Here is a 20,423-nt window from a genome sequence, read left to right as displayed (position 1 = left end):
ACAGCTCCACTTCCTACATTGTACAAGTTAACAGGAGTTCAGTCACAGGGATTTGTCTGCAAGGGCTGGCTTCGAACTGCAAGCCTCAGATCTCAGCCTACAGATTGGATTCTCAAACAGACTCTAATTTCTGCTCTTCCATTTTACAGATGGGGAAGTTGAGGCATGGGACATGGCTCTGTGGTTCTCTAGATCGAGAAGGATCAGTTTTGTTTTGTTTTGCTTTGTTTTAAATAGGTCATGGGGCTTGTACTGTGGGCCTTGGTGCTGTCCCTGATTTTTTTGCTCAAGGCTAGCACTCTACCACTTGAGCCACAGCGCCACTTCCGGTTTTCTGGTGGTTCAGTGGAGGTAAGAGCCTCATAGACTTTCCTGCCTGGGCTGGCTTTGAACTGTGATCCTCAGATCAGATCTTAGCGCATGGCTGGCCAGAACTCAGGCCCACCTGGGCCCACCTGAGTTTCCCGCTGGTGTCTCTCTCTAGGTTCACCAAGGCATGCGCAAAGTGCTCAGGGTGCCTGGCACACGGGATGAAGGCTACTTGGCAGAGCTGCCAGCCTTGAGCATAAAAGCTAAGCGAAGCTCATCAACCCTTGAGTTAAAGCCCCAGGGCTGGCGCACGCACACACACGACAGAGGCATGCAACCCCAGAGGGATGTCTTGTTAAAGCAAACACAAGTCTTTCTATGAAATAAAATCAAGTTTATTCGCAGACTGACCATGAATTCACATCATCCTTCATTCACCTCTTCTCTTCTCTCTTCACCAGATCTGGCTTTCGTTTTTTTTGCCAGTCCTGGGGCTTGAACTCAGGGTCTGGGCACTGTCCCTGAGCTTTTTGCTCAAGGCTAGCTAGCACTCTACCGCTTGAGCCACGGTGCCACGTCTGGCTCTTCCTGTCTGTGTGGCACTGAGGAATCGAACCCAGGGCTTCATGCGTGGTAGGCGAGCACTCTACCACTAAGCCACGTTCCCAGCCCCCAGATCTGGCCTTTTTAGGGCCTGTTTAAGGGGCAGCCCCCCAGGGGTCTGCAGGTGGGTGAGCGTGGGTCCCCATCTCGCGTGACGCTGGGAGCACGGCGGGACGGCCTGGGGCTCCCTGGGGCTCCATCGGGTGGCCTGGATCAGCCGAGGGCGCCTGGGCGCATAAGGGCCAAGAGCTATCACAGAAACGGGAACAGGCGCTTTTTCACAATGTACAGGACCGTGGCGAGGAAAAGGGCCAGGGCGAGGAAGATGAGGAGTTTGTCCGTCAGTTCGCGGCGGTTGTATTTGGTGATGAGCTTCCGGCCCAGCTGGATGGTCCCCGACATGGACTTGAATTCTTCATTTGCATCCAGGATGGTTCGAGAAGAGTTGACTGGAAAGGAAGTGGGAAGGCACCCAGACTCAGAGACCCAGCACCCCCAAAGTCAGGGCGTCGGCTTTGGCGGCTGGGGGCCCATCCCGGGATGAGCACCCAGAATAAGGCCCCCCCCCACAGGGCGGTCCTGCCCGAAGCTCCACCCACAAGGCGGCCCCGCCCTGCCCGCAAGGTGGTCCTGCCGGACGCTCCACCCACAAGATGGCCCCGCCCACAGGATGATCCTGCAGGGGGCCCACCCACAAGGTGGCCCTGCCCCAGGCCCCACCCACAAGGTGGTCCTGTCAGAAGCTCCACCCACTAGGCGGTCCCGCCCTGGTCCCGCCCACACAACACAGTCCCGCCGGGCCCCGCCCACACGGTATGGATTGCCAGCCCTAGAATGAGGACTTGGCAGGCGGAAAGAAGCCTGCAAATTCACAGCCCACGTGGGCTCCCGTATTTTACTTTCCCCCCCCACTTCCTGAACTCTGTTTCTTTAATTATACGAGGAGAGGCACACAGGCATGGTGCCTCTGAGTTCCTCTCCTGAGTGCTACCCTCCTTTGGGCTCTCCTGGGTCTGGAACTCAGCACGGGGACAATGGCCCGGAGCTTTTCTGTTCAAGAAGCTAGCACTGTCTTAACAGTTGAGCCACAGCGCCACTGCTAGCTTTTGGGGGGAGGTGATTAACTGGAGATACGAGTCTTGAGGACTTTCCTGTCCTGGCTGGCTTTGAACTGTGATCTTTAGATCTCAGCCTCCAGTTTCTGGTAGCAATGGCCAGCTTCTTTTCTTTTCTTTATTTTTGCTGGTCCGGGGATTGAAGTCAGGGCCTGGGTGCTACCCCTGAGCTTTTGTGCTCAAGACTGGTGCTCTACCACTTTGAGGGACAGCTCCATTTCTAGTTTTCTGGTAGTTAGAGATAAGACTCTCATGAACTTTTCTGACTGGGCTGGCTTTGAACTTCAATCCTTCCATCTCAGCCTCCTGAATAGCTAGGATTACAGGTGTGAGCCATAGGCTTATTTTTATATTTTGTGTCAATCCTAGGGCTTAGACTCAGGACCTGAGTGCTGTCTCTTCAGATTTTTTGCTCCAAACTGGGGCTTTACTACTTGAACCATGACTCCACTTCTGTGTTTCTGGTGGTTCATTGGAGATGAGTCTCATGGACTTCCTGCCTGGGCTGGCTTCAAACAATGATACTTGGATCTCAGTCTTCTGAATGGCTAAGATTACAAGTATGCGCCACCAGTGCTGGCTTGTTTTTTTGCCAGTCCTGGGGCTTGAACTCAGAGCCTGGGTGCTGTCCCTGAGCTTCTTTTGCTCAAAGCTAGCCTCTACCACTTGAGCCACAATACCACTTTGGGCTTTTTCTGTGTATGTGGTGCTGAGGAATCGAACCCCGGGCTTCATGCATGCTAGGCAAGCATTGTACCGCTAAGCCACCTTCCTAGCCCCATGGCTTTTCTTTTAACTGAGATCCCAGCAGCCTTTTCTGGCAGCTGTGGCTCCAAACCTGTCAGATCCTATGGGGCCTAGTGAGGTTACCAGTGCTTCTGACTCCCTGGGGGGATGGGGTGGGTGGGTATCTGCTTCTCATGGGATCCCCTGCCACCCCGGGGATGGCTTTTCTGGGGAACCTGGATGGAGTGCATGGTCCACAGCATAGCTCCAACAACCCAAAGCAGACATCAGAGCAGCGCGCCCCATCCCAGGCAGAACCCAGCTGCAACGTGACTCCCACTGATGACGCCACCGCCATGATGGTGTCACCCCCATTGATGACGGGGTCCCATTGGCTATGTCACAGAAGCCAGGACACTGGGGGCAGCAGAGGTGTGGAGGAGCTGGGCCCCAGCCCCAGGGTGAGCCATGAGGCTCCTGCGCCTCTGGGAGATACCCCACTCCGGGCTGGCCTTACCCAGCGTGTGCACGGCCTCCTCGCTCTGCTGCACCTGCTGTGACATCATCCTACTGATACCCATGAGGCTCTCAGTGATGGTGCTGGAAGTCTGGGCCAGGCTCTCTTTGGTGGTTTTCCTGAAGATCCAGAGAAGGGAGAAGCAATGTCAGTGACAGCTGCCCTTGGGGAAATGGATGGAGCCAGAACTGATCACGCTCAGTGGGGCGAGCCAAGCTCAGAGAGACAAAATGGCGCTTGCATTCTCTCACACGTGGAAGCTAGATCTGAAGCAGGGCCAGGCATGAGAGCTACACAGGACTCTAGGCAATCACACACAGACTAAAGGAGGCTGTGTGGAGAGGAGGAGCCACTCCTCTCTACATCAGAGACACCCTACAGCCAAACAACTCCAGGAAATGCAAACATGTTTTTATTGTTTATGTTATGTTGGTGGTAGTGGTATTTGAATTTTTTGTTTTTGTTTCTCTCTCTCTCTCTTTCTCTCTCTCTCTCTCTCTGCCAGTCCTGGGGCTCGAACTCAGGGCCTGAGCACTGTCCCTGGCTTCTTTTTGCTCAAGGGTAGCACTCTACCACTTGAGCCACAGCGCCACTTCTGGCTTTTTCTGTGTATGTAGTACTGAGGACTCGAACCCAAGGCTTTATGTAGGCTAGACAAGCACTTTACCACTGAGCCACATTCCCAGCCCTGTTTGTCTTTTTAGGGGGGACAAAGGAGAATAGAGAAATGGAGGGGTGAGGCAAATGCTATTTAGTAAACACTATGTGGCAAATGACCTTCTGTGACCTGTGGGCAGGGGTGGGAGGGGAAACTGGAGGAGAGCAAAGGAAGGGGTGACATTGTCCAGAAAAATAAAATTACTTAGCTGGTCCCCGCAGCTCACGCCTATAATCCTAGCTATTCAGGAGGCTGAGATTTAAGGATGGCACTTCAAAGCCAGCCTGGATAGGAAAATCTGTTCTTATCTCCAATGAACCACCAGAAAATCGGAAGTGGAGCTGTGGCTCAAATGGTAGAGTGCTAGCTTTGAACATGAAGCTCAGCGACAGCGCAGGAGTCCTTAAGTTCAAGCTCCATGACAGCCCAAAAGAAAACTCATCTGACTTATGAAATGGTAACTCTTCTGTATATATGATGTATATGTAAGTATATATGTATATTTTATAGACACACAGAAGAGTTTACCATTTCATTCATGTCTGTCTATCTATCTATCTATGTAGTTAAGAACTAAAACAAAAAATTACCTTCACACAGCTCACCATTCAATGGCATTTCATGTTTTCACCTATCGCATTAGTGCTCTGTTGTGGTAGTTGCTCTACAGTTTTTTTTGTTTGTTTTGTTTTGTTTCTGGCCAGTCCTGGGCCTTGAACTCAGGGCCTAAGCACGGTCCCTGGCTTCTTTTTGCTCAAGGCTAGCACTCTACCACTTGAGCCAAAGCACCACTTCTGGCCATTTTCTATATATGTGGTGCTGGGGAATTGAACCCAGGGCTTCATGTATACGAGGCAAGCACTCTTGCAACTAGGCCATATTCCCAGCCCCAGTTGCTCTACTCTTATTTTTTATTTTTTATTTTTTTGGCCAGTCCTGGGCCTTGGACTCAGGGCATGAGCACTGTCCCTGGCTTCTTCCCGCTCAAGGCTAGCACTCCGCCACTTGAGCCACAGCGCCACTTCTGGCCATTTTCTGTATATGTGGTGCTGGGGAATCGAACCTAGGGCCTCGTGTATCCGAGGCAGGCACTCTTGCCACTAGGCTATATCCCCAGCCCCAGTCCTGGGCCTTGGACTCAGGGCCTGAGCACTGTCCCTGGCTTCTTCCCGCTCAAGGCTAGCACTCTGCCACTTGAGCCACAGCGCCGCTTCTGGCCGTTTTCTGTATATGTGGTGCTGGGGAATCGAACCCAGGGCCTCGTGTATCCGAGGCAGGCACTCTTGCCACTAGGCTATATCCCCAGCCCCTCTACTCTTATTTTTGCAATAGTTTTACATTGTTTTTTTGCTGGGCTGGGGGCTTGAACTCAGGGCCTGTGCACTGGGGGTTTTTACCACACTACCACTTAAGCCACAAGTTCACTTCTAGCTTTTTGGTGGTTCACTGGAGGTAAGAGTCTCATGGACTTTCCTGCCCAGGCTGACTTCAAACCAAGATCCTCAGATCTCAGCCTCCTGAGTCACTAGGATTACAGGCGTGAGCCACTGGCACCTGGCTAATTTTTTTCTTGATGAAAAAGCCAGAAGTGGTACTGTGACTCAACTGGTAGAGTGTTAGTTTTGAGCAAAATAAGCTCAGGGACAGCACCCAGGCCTTGAGCTCAAGCCCCAGGACTGACAAGGAAAAAAAAGTATTCATAATCTCAAAAAAATAATAAGCCAATAGCCTTAGAGAGCACTCCCCAACAGAACTCCCCAAAATGTGGATGCAGCTGCATGTTTAAGCCTGCCATGGTATGTAACAGGGCTGGTTAATACAATGAAAAGCACATACTGAAATCATGTTTAAGAGTGCTAAAGCAAGAGAGCGCCCTTGTTTTAATACTAAAGGAACAGAGGACAATGGAGTCCACATGTGGCATGTTTTCACTCTATAAACAATATGGAAAGTAAGTAGTGGGAGAGAGGATATGACAAAATGTTCATGAACAATAAGATTAGATACAGTGCTTTCTCATTTTGTAATTCAGGATTTGATTTTACCCATTTACTACAAATAAGCCACAGATTTCTCTCAGACTTTAAAACTTACTATGTCTGGGCACTGGTGGCTCATGTCTGTCAGCTACACAAAGGGCTGAGACCAGAGGATTGTGGTTCGAAGCCAGCCTGGGCAGGAAAGTCTGTGAGACACTTCTCTTCAATAAACCACCACAAAACCGGAAGTGGTACTGTGGCTCAAGGTGGTAGAGTGCTAGCCTTGAGTGAAAAAGCTCAGAGACAGCACCAAGCCCCGAGTTCAAGCTCTAGGATCAGCACACAAAAGCTAAAATAAAATAAACTGAAATAATTTCTTACTGGGAAGGAAATATTGCTTAGTGGTAGAGTGCTTGCCTAGCATGTATGAAGCCCTGGGTTTGAGTCCTCAGTACCACATAAACAAAAGGCAGGAAGTGGCACTGTGGCTCAAGTGGTAGAGTGCTAGCCTTGAGTAAAAGAAGCTCAGGGACAGTGCCCAGGCCCCGAGTTCAAGCCCTGGCAAAAAAAAAAAAAAAAGAATTAAGTACCAACTGTAGGCACAGAGAGAGGTGCTCCAGCAGGGGTTCTGGGGTTCTGAAACAGAAGAGACACAAAAGCATGGCTACCTTTGCCTCAGCAGATCTCCTCCTTGGAGCAGCTCCGCTTTCTCTAGGTTGTCGATGGCAATTTTGCAGGTGAGATTGGCTTTCCTCCATGAGGTCTGATTGCTGGAAGAAGAACAAAGGGGTCACGTGATCACATCCACACCGCACAATGGGCCAATGTGAACCCAAGCCCCAGCTTCAGTGATGGCACTTGGCTTAACTTGTGATAGCTCACATGCACATGGAAGATTATCCAGTTTTCTGTGTCATTGTTTCAGGATGACAGACCATTTGAAACCTTCTCAACTGTGCCACATCTAAAGTACGTTCACTATCAGTGGAGTTTTTCTTGCACCAATTTTTAGATAAAACTGATCCTGTGCTACAAAAACAATCCTATTTATTTATTTATTTATTTGTGGTTCCAAAGTCTAAAATAGCTAGGTGTCAAGGGCTCGTGCCTGTCATCCTATCTACTCAGGAGGCTGAGACCTGAGGATGGCAATTCAAAGCCAGCCCAGATGGGAAGTCTGGGAGATTCTCAGCTCCAATGAACCACCAAAGAAAAGGCAGAAGTGGAGCTGTGGCTCGAGTGGTAGAGGGACAGCTTTGAGCACGGAAGCTCAGGGACAGCGCCCAGGTCCAGAGTTCCAGTCCTAGGACCCGCACACAGGTGCTCATGCGTACCCATTACCCCCCCCACACACACACACACACATACACAAAGCAAGATACAGGGCCCAGGAGCAGTGGCTCATGTCTGTCTTCCAGTACTCAGGAGATGGGAGGCTCATGTTTTTGAGGCCAGCCCCAGAAGAAAGGTAGTGAGAACCAATTTCAACTAAAACAGCTGGGCACAGGGGTGCGCGCCTGCCATCCCTGCTACAAGGAGGGCGTAAGTAGGAGGATCACAGTGTAGACCAGCTGGACAAAGAAAATTTTAAAAAGATCCTGCCTGAGGGCTGGGGATATGGCCTAGTGGCAAGAGTGCTTGCCTTGTATACATGAGGCCCTGGGTTCAATTCCCCAGCACCACATATACAGAAAACGGCCAGAAGTGGCGCTGTGGCTCAAGTGGCAGAGTGCTAGCCTTGAGCAAAAAGAAGCCAGGGACAGTGCTCAGGCCCTGAGTCCAAGCCCCAGAACTGGCCAAAAAAATAAAAAAAATAAAAAGATCCTGCCTGAAAAATAACAAATGCACCAAGAGACTGGTGGAGTGGCAGAAGTGCAAAAACACCTGCTTAGCAAGCATGAGGCCCTGAGTTCAAACCCTGATATGGCCGGAAAAAATTAAAACCTTATGAAGGGGCTGGGGATATAGCATAGTGGCAAGAGTGCTTGCCTTGTATACATGAAGCCCTGGATTCAATTCCCCAGCACCACATAGATAGAAAACGGCCAGAAGGGATGCTGTGGCTCAAGTGGCAGAGTGCTAGCCTTGAGCAAAAAGAAGCCAGGGACAGTGCTCAGGCCCTGAGTCCAAGGCCTAGGACTGGCCAAAATAAATAAATAAATAAAACCTTATGACGCACAAGGGCTGAAGGCATGGTGCAATAGCACATGGAAGCCCTTCAAATTACAGTACCGAGGAAGAAACGAAGAAAATATTCATAGAAACACAGTGTAAGCTGAGGAAGGGGGATGTCAGCTCTCGCCTGTAATCCTAGTTATTACTCAGAGGCCGAGATCTGAGGGTCACAGTGGACATCACATCAGGAAAAGGCTGTGAGACTCATCTCCAATGAATCCCCAAAGAGAGCTGGAAGAGGAGGAGCTGTGGCTCAAGTGGTAGAGCCTTGAGTGAAAGCGCTCAGGGACAGCGCCCAGGCCCAGTACCCAAAACATTAAAAAAAATATATGTATTAAAAAATATATATATATATAGTGGAACGCTAAGTATATTTTTTGAACTGCCCACGTGACCTGCTTCTTCTTCCCTTATTCCTCCATCAGAGAATCACTCATCTGCTGAGACCATCTGGCCTGGGTATAACTGGCAACGGGACTGCCTCAGGGGCAGCGGCAGGGTAACTAGGGGGCCCTGGCGGCCGGCCAGGCCCTGCCTACCTGAGCATCTGCTTTTTGTGGTTCTCCACCTCCTGCAGCAGCATATGTTTCTCTGACTCCTTGTCTTGTTCCTTAGCCGACTGCTCCAGCTCCTTGAGGGGTGGGAGGAACAAGAGCTGGTTGTTGTGAGGATTTTAGTTTTATTTTATTTATTTCTTGCCAGTTCTGAAGCTTGAACTCAGGGACTGGGTGATTTAAATGGAGAGAACAGGGCTGGGGATATGGCCTAGTGGCAAGAGTGCTTGCCTCGTATACATGAAGCCCTGGGTTCGATTCCCCAGCACCACATATACAGAAAACGGCCAGAAGTGGCGCTGTGGCTCAAGTGGCAGAGTGCTAGCCTTGAGCAAAAAGAAGCCAGGGACAGTGCTCAGGCCCTGAGTCCAAGGCCCAGGACTGGCAAAAATAAATAAATAAATAAATAAATAAATAAATAAATAAATAAATAAAAATAAATGAGGATAACAGTCTTACAGATTTTCCTTCCCCAAGCCGGCTTTGAACTTCGATCCTCAGATCTCAGCCTCCTGAGTAGCAGGGATGACAGGCGTGAGCCACTGGTGTCTGGCTCTGAGACTCTCATCTCCAATTAACCATCAGAATGCTGCCAGTGGCTCACGCCTGTTGCCCCGGCTACCCAGGAGGCTGAGATCTGAGGATCGCGGTTCAAAGCCAGCCTGGGCACTACTCAGAAAAAGCTGGAAGAGGCACTGTGGCTCAAGTGGTAGAGTTCTAGCCTTGAACAAAAAACAGCTCAGGGACAGTGCCCAGGCCTAGTTCTAGCGCTAGGACTGGCACCCCACCCAAAAAATGAACAAAAATGAAGACAAATGAATCAATGCTGCAGAAGATCAACTGGAGTGCAGGACAGCACTAGAACCTGAAGCCTAGAGCAAGAGCTGGGTGTTTCCAAAACTGCTCTTAAAAAACTTGCAAAAGGAAGGTGACAAAGACAAGAGCCATGCTGTTTCTTGGTGGTGCAACTGGCCAGTTTTTCCACCAACTTTGGGACAGACTGTCTGCACCTCTAAGCAACAGCAAAGTAACTGGCCAGCTTGTGGGGGTGAGGTCACAGTCAGAGAACTCGGGGAGCCTGGGAGACCCCACCTACCCACAAAACAGATCCCTGTGCCCAACCACCTGTCAAGGGCATAGTGTGGAAATGCTGCCTCTGTATTTTCAGATGGCACAAACATTCTAGTTGAAGTCACCCGTGTGAAACAGAAAGGAGGAATCTGGGCAAAGAGACAGTGTGCAAAACTTTGCCCAAGAGATGGTGCCTGGTTTTGATGCCTAAGCAGAGAACGAGGGCCTGGGCTGGAAAGTGGCAAAGAAAACCATTGAAATGACCCCTCTGTATTAAAAAGCTCTAACAATTCCAAGCGAAGCTGGACACCAGTGGCTCATGGCTGTCATCCTAGCTACTCAGGAGGCTGAGATCTGAGGACTGCAGTTCAAAGCCAGCCCAGGCTCCAATTAATCACAGAAAAATCCAGAAGTGGTGCTGTGCCTCACAGAGCTCAGAGACAGCACATAGACCTGAGCTGGTGATCTAACCAGTGCCTGGTAGTTTACATTTATGATACTAGTTATTACTCAGGAGGTTGCAATCTGAGAAACAGGTTTGAAGGCAGCCTATGCAGGAAAATCCAAGAAATTCTTTTTTTCTTTTTTTGTCAATCATGGGGCTTGAACTCAGGGTGTGGGTGCTGTTCCTGAGCTCTTTTGCTCAAGGTTAATGCTCTACCACTTTGACCCACAGCTCCACTACCAATTTTTTGAGTGGTTAATTGGAGATAAGAGTGTCATGGGGACTTTTCTGCGTGGGCTGGCTTAGAACCATGATCCTCAGATCTCAGCCTCCTGAGTACCATGGATGGACTGGCCAAAATTCCTTTTTTTTTTTTTTTTTGGCCAGTCCTGGGCCTTGGACTCAGGGCCTGAGAACTGTCCCTGGCTTCTTCCCACTCAAGGCTAGCACTCTGCCACTTGAGCCACAGCGCCACTTCTGGCCGTTTTCTGTATATGTGGTGCTGGGGAATCGAACCTAGGGCCTCGTGTATATGAGGCAGGCACTCTTGCCACTAGGCTATATCCCCAGCCCATGGCCAAAATTCTTATTCCGAATAAACCACCCAAAACCCCCAAAATGAAGGTATGACTCAAGTGGTAAAGCTACCAGCCTTTAGCACAAAAGCTCAGGGGTAGTGCCCAGGCCCTGAGTTCAAATGCACGTGTGCACGCACACACACAAACATCCAATTTGTGTTCAAATACCTGAGTAACACCTGGGAGCAGGTGTACACCTTCCTTTATTGTCTAAATGTTTTCCCCTCTGTCCAGTTGGTATCCGAAGCCCTCCCACCCTCCCCCCCACCCCCCGCCTCAGCAAAGCTCCTTCCGGGATGGATACCCCAGGTGCCCTTCACTGTTACGCATCCTTGGCCCCAGAGGCCCATGGCCACACTCACCTGTATTCTGTGCCGTAGCTGCTGGAACTTCTCTTTGACTTTTGTGTTCAGTTCAGTAAGAGCACTCAAGGGTCCGGAACAATCACGAATATCCTAGAGGATATGGGAGAGAGGAGTGTCGTCTCCACTGTAGTGACATAAAAAGATATCATCTATCCTGTGAGAACACTGACCTGAGCCTAGCTACTCAGGAGGCGGGGATCTGAGGATTGGGGTTCACCTGGCACTGTCCCTTAGCTTTTTTTCCCCTCAAGTCTAGTGCTCTACCACTGGAACCACAGCTCCACCTCTGGTTTGCTGGTGTTAACTGGAGAGAGTCTCACAGGAACTTTTCTGACTAGGCTGGCTTTAAACTGTGATCCTCAGATCTCAACCTCCTGGGTAGCTAGGATGACAGGGCGTGAGGCACCAGCACCTGGCTCTTTCATCCTTCTTTAATGTCAGCGAACAGAACGGGACTGTCATATGGCTCAGCAGTAGAGTGCTTGTCTAGTATGTTCAAAGCCCTGCATTTGATTGCCAGTACACCAAAAAGTTTATTATGTGTGTGTACACATGTGTGTGCATATACAGACACACAGTGTCTGCCTTGAACTACTTTAATGATCAGTTCCTTAAGTTTACCAGGAGTCATCCAGGCAGCACGGAATACTTCATGGAGCTCCCACATCCAGCAAGAACAGACATCCAAGATGCAATGATGTAACTTAGGTCCCCACAGCTTGAAAACTGGGGTGCTTCCGTTCCTGGCAATCTAAGACAGACTCACTTGGTTTGATTTTCACAAACCATCTGTTACGAGTCACAATGTTTATAGACACAGGGCTAGACTGAAAATGCATTTCTAGAAACCAACTCAGTTCTAAAACTTGGCCTATGTATTCCGATCTCAGCCGAAGCCCCATTCATTGCTGTGCAGCCTTGGGAAAGTTGCTTAAGTGCTCTGTGCCTCAGTTTCCCCACTTGGCCTAGGTCAAGAACATGTCTGTGAAAGGCACTTAGCAGAGCAGCCAGAGCACTGGAAGAGTGTAACAACCTGGTTTATCACTCTTTTCCCCTTGCAGACACAAGAGTTGAAAGGCAAGAGGATACAGAAGGGCACTGGAGCAACTCAAATAAATGATGTGAAAAGGTAAGCTTGTTTTATTTTGTTTGTTTATTTATTTATTTATTTATTGCTTGCTTGCTTGCCAGTCCTGGGCCTTGGACTCTGGGACTGAGCACTGTCCCTGGCTTCCTTTTTGCTCAAAGCTAGCATTCTACCACTTGAGCCCAGGGCTTCATGCATGCAAGGCAAGCACTCTACCGTTAAGTCATATTCCCAGCCCCGTTTTGTTGTTGTTGGTTTTGTTTTTTTTTAAGCTTGGGTATAATCATTCATTCGTGCCAGTCCTGGGGCTTGAACTCAGGGCCTGCACATTGTCCCTGAGTTTTTTTGTTTTGTTTTGTTTTGTTTTGCTAAAGGGTAGCACTCGACCACGTTGAGCCACAGCTCCACTTCTGGTTAACTGGAGACAAGTCATGCACTTTTCCTGCCTGTCCTGGCTTTGAACCCCTCAGATCTCAGCCTCCCGAGTAGCTAGGATGACAGGCAAGGGCCACCCCTACCTGGAAAAATGTTTTATTTTTATTTTTTTTTAAATTTTATTTCAAGATAGGCTTTTTGCTACCTAGCGCGGTTGGCCTTGAGCTCATGAACCGACTGCCTCAGCCTCTGGAATGCTAGGATCACAGGCTGTGCCACCCTGCCCGGCCCAGCAGTTCCTTCGGTATCTGTCTCCCTCCCTCCCTCCCGTGTGTGCATTTGCACATGTTAAACATGCACTCTACCACTGGGCTGCACTCCCAGCCCCGCTCCCCCTGCAACTGTATTTATAGGAATCCAATCTTCCGTTTACGGAGCTACAACTGCTCCAGAAGTTTTGTTGTCTGCACCTCCTGGAGGCGAAAGTCAAGTCATGTTTGCATGGCGTCCTCGGCCTGTTCCCTCGCTGCTTCCATCCATCTCACAGCCTCGCACCCCAGAGTCCGATCACCCGGGGCCGGCTTCCGCTTCCGCTTCCCCAGCAACGCACAGCTGAGGTTTCCAGGACCTTCCGCGGCACACGGAAGTAGCCTGTTTAACACCAAGGATGAAAGCTGCCACCGGCCATCGCAGGGGCTCGGGAGGCCAGCCCGGGTGCGGACGAAGGCCTCGGGCCAGGGCCGAGAGGGGGTCGGGGGGGGCGGTGGCGCGCGCGCCGCAGCAGGGGGTCCCTACCTGGATCAGCGCCTTCACCTCCAGGTCGAACCTGACGATCTCCTGGTTGCAGATACGGACGTGGACATCCAGGGGGGCCGCCATGTTGTTGGGAACGCCGGCTACGGGTCGCGGCGAAGCCCAGATTCAGACGCGTTTCCGCCCCGCCCCTCCCCTCGGCTGCGTGGAGGCCACGCCCATAGCCACGCCCACAGGGCAGGGGACCGGTCAGGGCAGCGCTCAAGGAAAGTGCCAGTGGGCTTGTCTCTGGAAAGAGCATATATAGTTGATATATTTATCTCTATATATTAATTTATAATATGTCATATATTTATGTTTCGATTACACGTTATGTAGTATGTTATATAGTACATAAGATATAATTTATATGTATTTATCATGTTATATATGATATATACAAACAATATATTACATATATGATATATAAATTATATATAAATATTATACATGGTATATGTAATATGTAAGTATGTAACATGATATATCATGTATATTGTATGATATATACAATTTTATATTATATACAACATACATATATTTATACAATATATTTATATTATGTATAATATAGTATATAAACATGTGATATTTATATATGTATGTGTTATACATATATATATAATTTATGTTGTGGTATTGGGGTTTGAACTCAGGGCCTTGTACTTGCTAGGAAGGCACTCTACCACTTGAGCTGCTTCACCAGTCTTTCCTTTTTTTTTGATTGGTTGTGGGGCTTGAATTCTGGGCCTGGGTGTTGTCCCTGAGCTCTTCATCTCAAGGCGACCCACTCTACCACTTGAGCCACAGCGCCACTTCCAGTTTTTGGTGCTCATTGGAGATGAGTCTCACAGACTCTCCTGCCCAGGCTGGCTTTGAACTGCAATCCTCAGATCTCAGCCTTCTGAGTAGCTAGGGTTACAGGCGTGAGCCACCAGCACCTGGCTTTTATTTCCTTTTAAACACTGAATTTCCAGTATGCTCTACAATGACTGAATTATAGAACAAAAGAGAAAATGAAATTCTGTGTGAGCCCATACTAAGGCTTGAACTCAGGGCCTTGAGTGCTGTCCCCAAGTTTTTATGCTTATAGCTGGTGTTCTCCCACTTGGTCCACTGCTCCACTTCTGGCTTTTTTTTTTTTTTTTTTTGGTAGTTAACTGGAGAAAAGAGTATGTTGGCACTCCTGCCAGAGCTGGTCTAGAACTGCAATCCTCAATGTCAGTCTCCTGAGCAGCTGGGATTATAGGCATGAGCCACCAAATCTTGGCTTGAACATTTTCAGTGTATGAAATTCAAAGCAGGGGCTGGGAATATGGTTTAGTGGCAGAGTGCTCATCTAGCATGCCTGAAGCCCTGGGTTCGATTCCTCAGCACCATGTAAACAGAAAAAGCCGGAAGTGGCGATGTGGCTCAAGTGGTACTGTGCTAGCCTTGAGCAAAAAGAAGCCAGAGACAGTGCTCAGACCCTCAGTTCAAGCCCCAGGACTGGCAAAAAAAAATTCAAAGTAGTACTTCATCAGGGTACTTTCTCATTCCAACATATGGATTAAGCAATCTGTCTAAAACACACAGATGTTAAGCTACCTTCAAGGATTACGTCACTTCTGTCTTTGGAGTTTCTTCCTGTGTACAGTTGAATTGGTTAACTATTTGACTGGCATGGGTTTGATACTTTTCTTTTGGTGCCAGTACTTGGACTTAAACTCAGAGCCTCTTAGGGTTCTGGCACTTGGGCCACACCCCGTTCCTTATCTAGGTACTAAAAAACCTTTTAAAGTTACTGTACAGGGCTGGGAATGTGGCTTAGGGATAAGAGTGCTCACTGCATGCATGAAGCCCTGAGTTCGATTCCTCAGCACCACATAAAACACAAAAAGCCGTAAGTGTTGCTGTGGCTCAAATGGTAGAGTGCGAGCAAAAAGGAAGCCAGGGACAGTGATCAGGCCCCGAGTCCAAGCCCCAGGACTGGCAATAAAATAACTGTACAGAGAGATTTCATTTCTGCTTATCCATTTATGAGCACAATGTATCCTGAGCAGTGTCCTACACTTTCTTCATTCTCCCCCATCTTTCCAGCCCCACTCATTTCTTTTAATGCTGGTACTAGGGCTTAAACTCAGGGCCTTGGGCATTTTCTCTCAAGGCTGGTGCTCTACCTTTCAAGCCACAGCTCCGTGTCCAGCTAGGACATTCCTGCCTGGGCTGGTTTTGGACAGTGATCCACAGATCTCAGCTTCCTAAGTAGTTAGAATGGTGTGAGCCACCAGCCCCTGGCTTAGAAATGCCAGAGCAAATCCTCAACAAATGGTGGTCCTTTTCATTTCATTTTCATTATGTACTATCATGCAGATTTCTTTCTTGTATGGATCATGGGGCTTGAACTCAGGGTCTGGGTGCTGTCCTTGAGCTTTTGTGCTCAAGGCTAGCACTCTACCACTTGAGCCACAGCTGCACTTCTGACTTTTCTGGTGATTCACTGGAAATGAGCCCCAGGCATGGACTTCTGTGTCTGGGCCGGGTTTGAACTGTACCTTCAGATCTCAGTCTCCTGAGTAGCTAGGATTGCAGGAGTGAGCCACAATCCTAGAGGCTTCCAACCTCTCCCTGGTTCTTGTCATCTATTTCCATACTGAATTGTCATAGATGACTCTAGTTCCAGACTTTCTTTTATTGATCTATCACCTATTCATACACAAAACAGCATTGTCTAAATGTTTTGAGTTTTAATATCCACTACTAAACACTCAATTTATCCCTCCCCCAGTAAATCCCAGCTATTATTTTTTTCTCACAAAAACTTGTATTCCATTTGAAACCACATTTTATTAGGGAGTCATCCCATTTGAATGTAGCTTAGCACGGTCAGCCCTATCAGTACCTTTTTGAGATCCTGCCATACCTTCCCATTTGTCCAAAAGCTTTTTTTTTTTTGCATTCTTCATCCCACTTTTAAAGGTTTATCTAGACTTTAACATATGCCCTGTTAGTACTGGCAATCTTCTTTTTATTCATTGACTTTGTTATTATAGAGGTGATGCATAGAGGAATCTATTGGCAATTTTTTTAAACTAAGAGGTTGGCATTCAAGGTAGTCCCATGTTTCATACCCTTGAATAGAAGGCTATTTAAAGTATGAGTTCAGACCCTACACTAGCTCTGTATCATGTGCATTTGGGCCTTTCTCCCATGATGCTCCTTGTTGGGGAATTCCTAGGCTATCCAGACTTCAGGGACGTGCATGTGGCCTTACAGTTTTTGGATTCTAAGCTGATTATTTCCCCGACATGGATGTATTTCCAAACACTGCCTGTGACTTGGCATGGTCCAGCCGAAATGAGTATGGATTGGTCTTGTGGAGTGCAGGCAAGCACTGGGGCTCAGAATCCTAACCCAGGTCTGGGGCTAGTCCTCTCTCTTCTGTACCATGCACTTGACCATGAGCCTCACCACTCGGCCCTTGAGTAGCAGCTGAGTTCCCTAACTGGAAAGTGGTGAGCAGAGACTAAAGGAATGCCACTCCCTACTCCTAAGGGGATTTAATACCTTCTATTCTGAACCTTCTCAGCTGGGATATGACAGCATCTCAACTGTTCTGCCTCGGTCTTCATTTCAATGTGGCTAGAGGGCTCACCAGGTTCCTACTCTCGGCAAGGAGGATGAATGGAATGGTTTTTCTTTTTTTTTTTTTTGGCCAGTCCTGGGGCTTGGACTCAGGGCCTGAGCACTGTCCCTGGCTTCTTCTTGCTCAAGGCTAGCGCTCTGCCACTAAAGCCACAGCGCCACTTCTGGCCATTTTCTGTATATGTGGTGCTGGGGAATCAAACCCAGGGCCTCATGTGTACGAGGCAAGCACTCTTGCCACTAGGCCATATCCCCAGCCCCTGGAATGGTTTTTCTAACTGCTGCTACCCACATGAAGACTTTTTTCATTTTCAGTGCAGGTCCTGAGGCTTGAACTCAGGGCCTGGGTGCTGTCCTTGAACTTTGTTGCTCACTACTAGTCCTTTACCACATAAGCCATAGCTCTACTGGCTTTTTTGGTGGTTCACTGGAGCTAGGAGTCCCACAGACTTTCCTGGCCAGGCTAGATTTGAACCGTGATCCCTAGGTTCTCAGCCCTCCTGAGGAGATAGGAAGACAGATGTGAGCCACTGGTGCCCAGCTAAGACTTAATTTGTTTTCTTTCTCTTTTGTTGGCTGTGGGGTTTGAACTCTGGGCCTGGACACTGTCCCTGAGCTCTTCTGCTCAAGACTAGCACTGTACCACTTTGAGCCACAGTGCAACTTCTAGTTTTCTGGTGGTTCATTGGAGATAAAAGTGTCATAGACTTTCCTGCTAGGATGACACGTGTGAGCCACCAGTGCACAGCTTCTTGTATTGTTTAGTTAGCCAGTCCCAAAGCCTTCTGCCTGAGTTCCTGGGGGAGGGGGTCTTTAGTCCCCCCAATAGCACAAATCACAGAGGAATGTGTTCAACAAATGTTTGTTGGCTGAAGCAATACACACTGCACTCTTACAGTGGCCTTTGCTAGGGGGCCCCGTGTATGCACTTTGATTAGGCCTGGAGACTTACTTAGAATGATGAAAACACACGGACACATACTATTATTTCAAATCAGGAGAAACCTCAAATGGTTTATTTTTTTCTCTGAGATATCACGTGCCCAAAGATTCAAAGAGGACAAAGAAGTAGAAGCTATTCTCTACGAAGAATACAAATGTTTTATATCCATCAAGAATTCTATGTTGTAGCTAAATGTCATCGAAATATTGAAAAATCAGTCTGACATATCAAAACAAGACCGACAGGGGGCGCAGTGAGCGCGGGCCGCTGTGTGGGGCTGGGAGGGGTTCCTTTGGGACCTGCTATCCTCAGAAGTGGGGGGTGGGGGGGTGGGCTGCCGAGGATAGGCAAGAAGCATCAGCAGAAGAGAAAGGAAGAAGGAAAACACAAGGCAAACGAGGTCAAACTTTTTCATCTTCGTTATTTTTTTTTTATTTTAAATTACAAAGGATGTGGCATACACTGATGAATCTGTATCTGACTAGAAGTGCTTCCGGGTTGTAGGTGACAGAACCCCAAGGCAACTTTGTGCAATGAATTGCCTTTTCTGCTGAAAATGAAAAATCCAAAAACAAAACCAAACATACAAACAAAAACCCGGCATAGCTATTAACCAACATTAGAGTCACTTGTTTTTTAAACAGCTCATGCGCCAATGAGAAAACTCTTTCTAGACAAGAGACAAGACTGAATCTAATAAAAAGGGTCATAACTCCAGTTGGGGAAAGTAGGAGGGAGGATTAAACAAAACTACAGAATATTGATGACAGTATTACAAATAGAACCGTAGGTGACTACGCAAAGGAGATTGCCACATTGTAGGATGCTTTGAATTCTTGCCCTTCTACCCTTCTCTTGTGGCTTCTGTGCTGGCCGTCACTATTACGCACCGAGGCTAAGCTACAGGGCAGATCCTGGGGAGAGAAGGTTAGGAAAAAAGCCAACAGCGGAATACAATGTCATAAAAATACGTGGTGAGGAGGCAGATACAGTACACAATACATTGTTTGTTATTTGGTTCTGCGAAAAGAAACAAGGGGTGAAAGGCAAGACCCAGTCATCAGTCTTGCTCTTGGGCACCCAGAATGGGGTCAACTACACCACTGTGTTGAACGAAGGAGGCAAAGCTAGTTCACCCATACTTGGCACACAGAAATACCCACAGTGCTCTTGGCTCAGCCACCATGACTCAGATCCAACGGCCATTAACAAGGGTCAAACGCCTCAAGCCACCTCCACACTTCTTGTTTCTTAAACAAAAAGAACAGTTTGGCATAGTTTGGTTTCTAGGTGTCATTTCTACTCTTTCAGTCAGTTTGTTAAGCAGGAGGACTATGCTTCAACACATAATCCTGTCTGCCAGGGGAAGCGTGTCAATTCTCAGTAGTACATTTCGCCATCAGTGTGCTTACTTGTTTCTCATTACGAAACCACCATTCTTACAAGTGGACATTCACTGTGCATCCAGACGCATTTGAAATATTAAAGAACAACAACACCACAAGTCATCTTCTCAAAATGCCCTGCTGAAGATTTCGAGGGTTACAAAAGAATCCACAAGTGTTACGGCACTGGAGGAGATGCGTTTGTCACGATGCGAGGGAAGAACGAGTGTGCGGTTCTGTGCAAAGTAGCAGAAGCGGCTCTGTTCCACCACAGACTTCATGAGAACGATTAACACTGAAAGCATTCATTCAATGTGTTCTCGAAATTCAAGTTTCAAGACTTGGAGAGATGCTAACATTGGTAGGTACTTGACTAGAAAACACTTGAGACAAGAGTTTTAGGAAGACTCTAGAAAGGAAAGGAACGCAAGTTTTTTTTTTGTTGTTGTTGTTAATTTCTGCTGAAGGCAACTTGAATTCATTTCTTAGGAACTAAATCTTAGCAGCTAAAAAAATATATATATGTTTTTTAATGTATGGAAGTAAAGAAAAGCACATCCATGCTGGAAATATTGGTGAATAAACTAACAGCTTTATTAATGAAGGCAAACATCAGATAATCATCTGAATATTATATATATAAAAGAAATCCATACTAACAGCATTGTATTTCAAAAGTACTATACTTCTGTTTCTTTGAAAGAGACTTGTCATCTGTTGTATAAAACCAACAAAAAATGGGCACTCTTCTCCTAAAAAGTTATGGAAAATGAAGTAGTCAATTTTAAGCAGATGAATTGAACACACCTTTCTCTAACCGTACACTATTGCTAAGCAGCAAATCAAGTCGAGCATCAGAAAGATGTAGAACAAATTCATGAAAGGCAGAAGAGAAGGGATGTAGTGAAATGACTGTGAATCTGTCCCCCCTTCAGATTCAAAGACCATTAAAAACTGGCCTTTCGTACAAATATAAAAGAACTACAAAGAGAGGGAATGTGAACCCACCCCACCGGAAATCCTTCAGGAGGCATTTGTGGCAGCTCAGATTCTCTTACAAAAGGGCCCAAGGGAAAGATTGTAGGACGGGGAAGGGAATGACTATGTGTAGTTTCAAATGTA

The 20,423-nt window shown here is 47.8% G+C and overlaps 1 protein-coding gene and 1 long non-coding RNA gene across 2 annotated transcripts in view; one reads left to right on the top strand and one right to left on the bottom strand.

Moving 5' to 3' along the window:
* Positions 1–976: 976 nt before the first annotated feature.
* Positions 977–13,509, bottom strand: Bnip1 (BCL2 interacting protein 1). The gene is made up of 6 exons (XM_048333998.1): positions 13,353–13,509; positions 11,093–11,185; positions 8,622–8,713; positions 6,576–6,677; positions 3,271–3,389; positions 977–1,361 (listed from the first exon to the last, which is right to left on the bottom strand). The coding sequence occupies exons 1-6, from the start codon at positions 13,434–13,436 to the stop codon at positions 1,165–1,167; spliced, it is 687 nt and encodes a 228-aa protein (XP_048189955.1). The 5' UTR covers positions 13,437–13,509; the 3' UTR covers positions 977–1,164.
* Positions 8,424–20,423, top strand: part of LOC125341880 — a 13,877-nt gene continuing 1,877 nt past the window's right edge. The window contains exons 1-2 of the long non-coding RNA XR_007209100.1: positions 8,424–8,438; positions 13,924–13,955. This is a non-coding gene — a long non-coding RNA (uncharacterized LOC125341880). The remainder of the gene's footprint in view (positions 8,439–13,923; positions 13,956–20,423) is intronic.

This window comes from Perognathus longimembris, chromosome 25 (genome assembly GCF_023159225.1).
Source record: "Perognathus longimembris pacificus isolate PPM17 chromosome 25, ASM2315922v1, whole genome shotgun sequence".
Taxonomy (NCBI): Eukaryota; Metazoa; Chordata; class Mammalia; order Rodentia; family Heteromyidae; genus Perognathus; species Perognathus longimembris.
The sequence above is the reverse complement of the archived record's forward strand: the minus strand, read 5'-3'. Positions and strand labels throughout refer to the sequence as shown.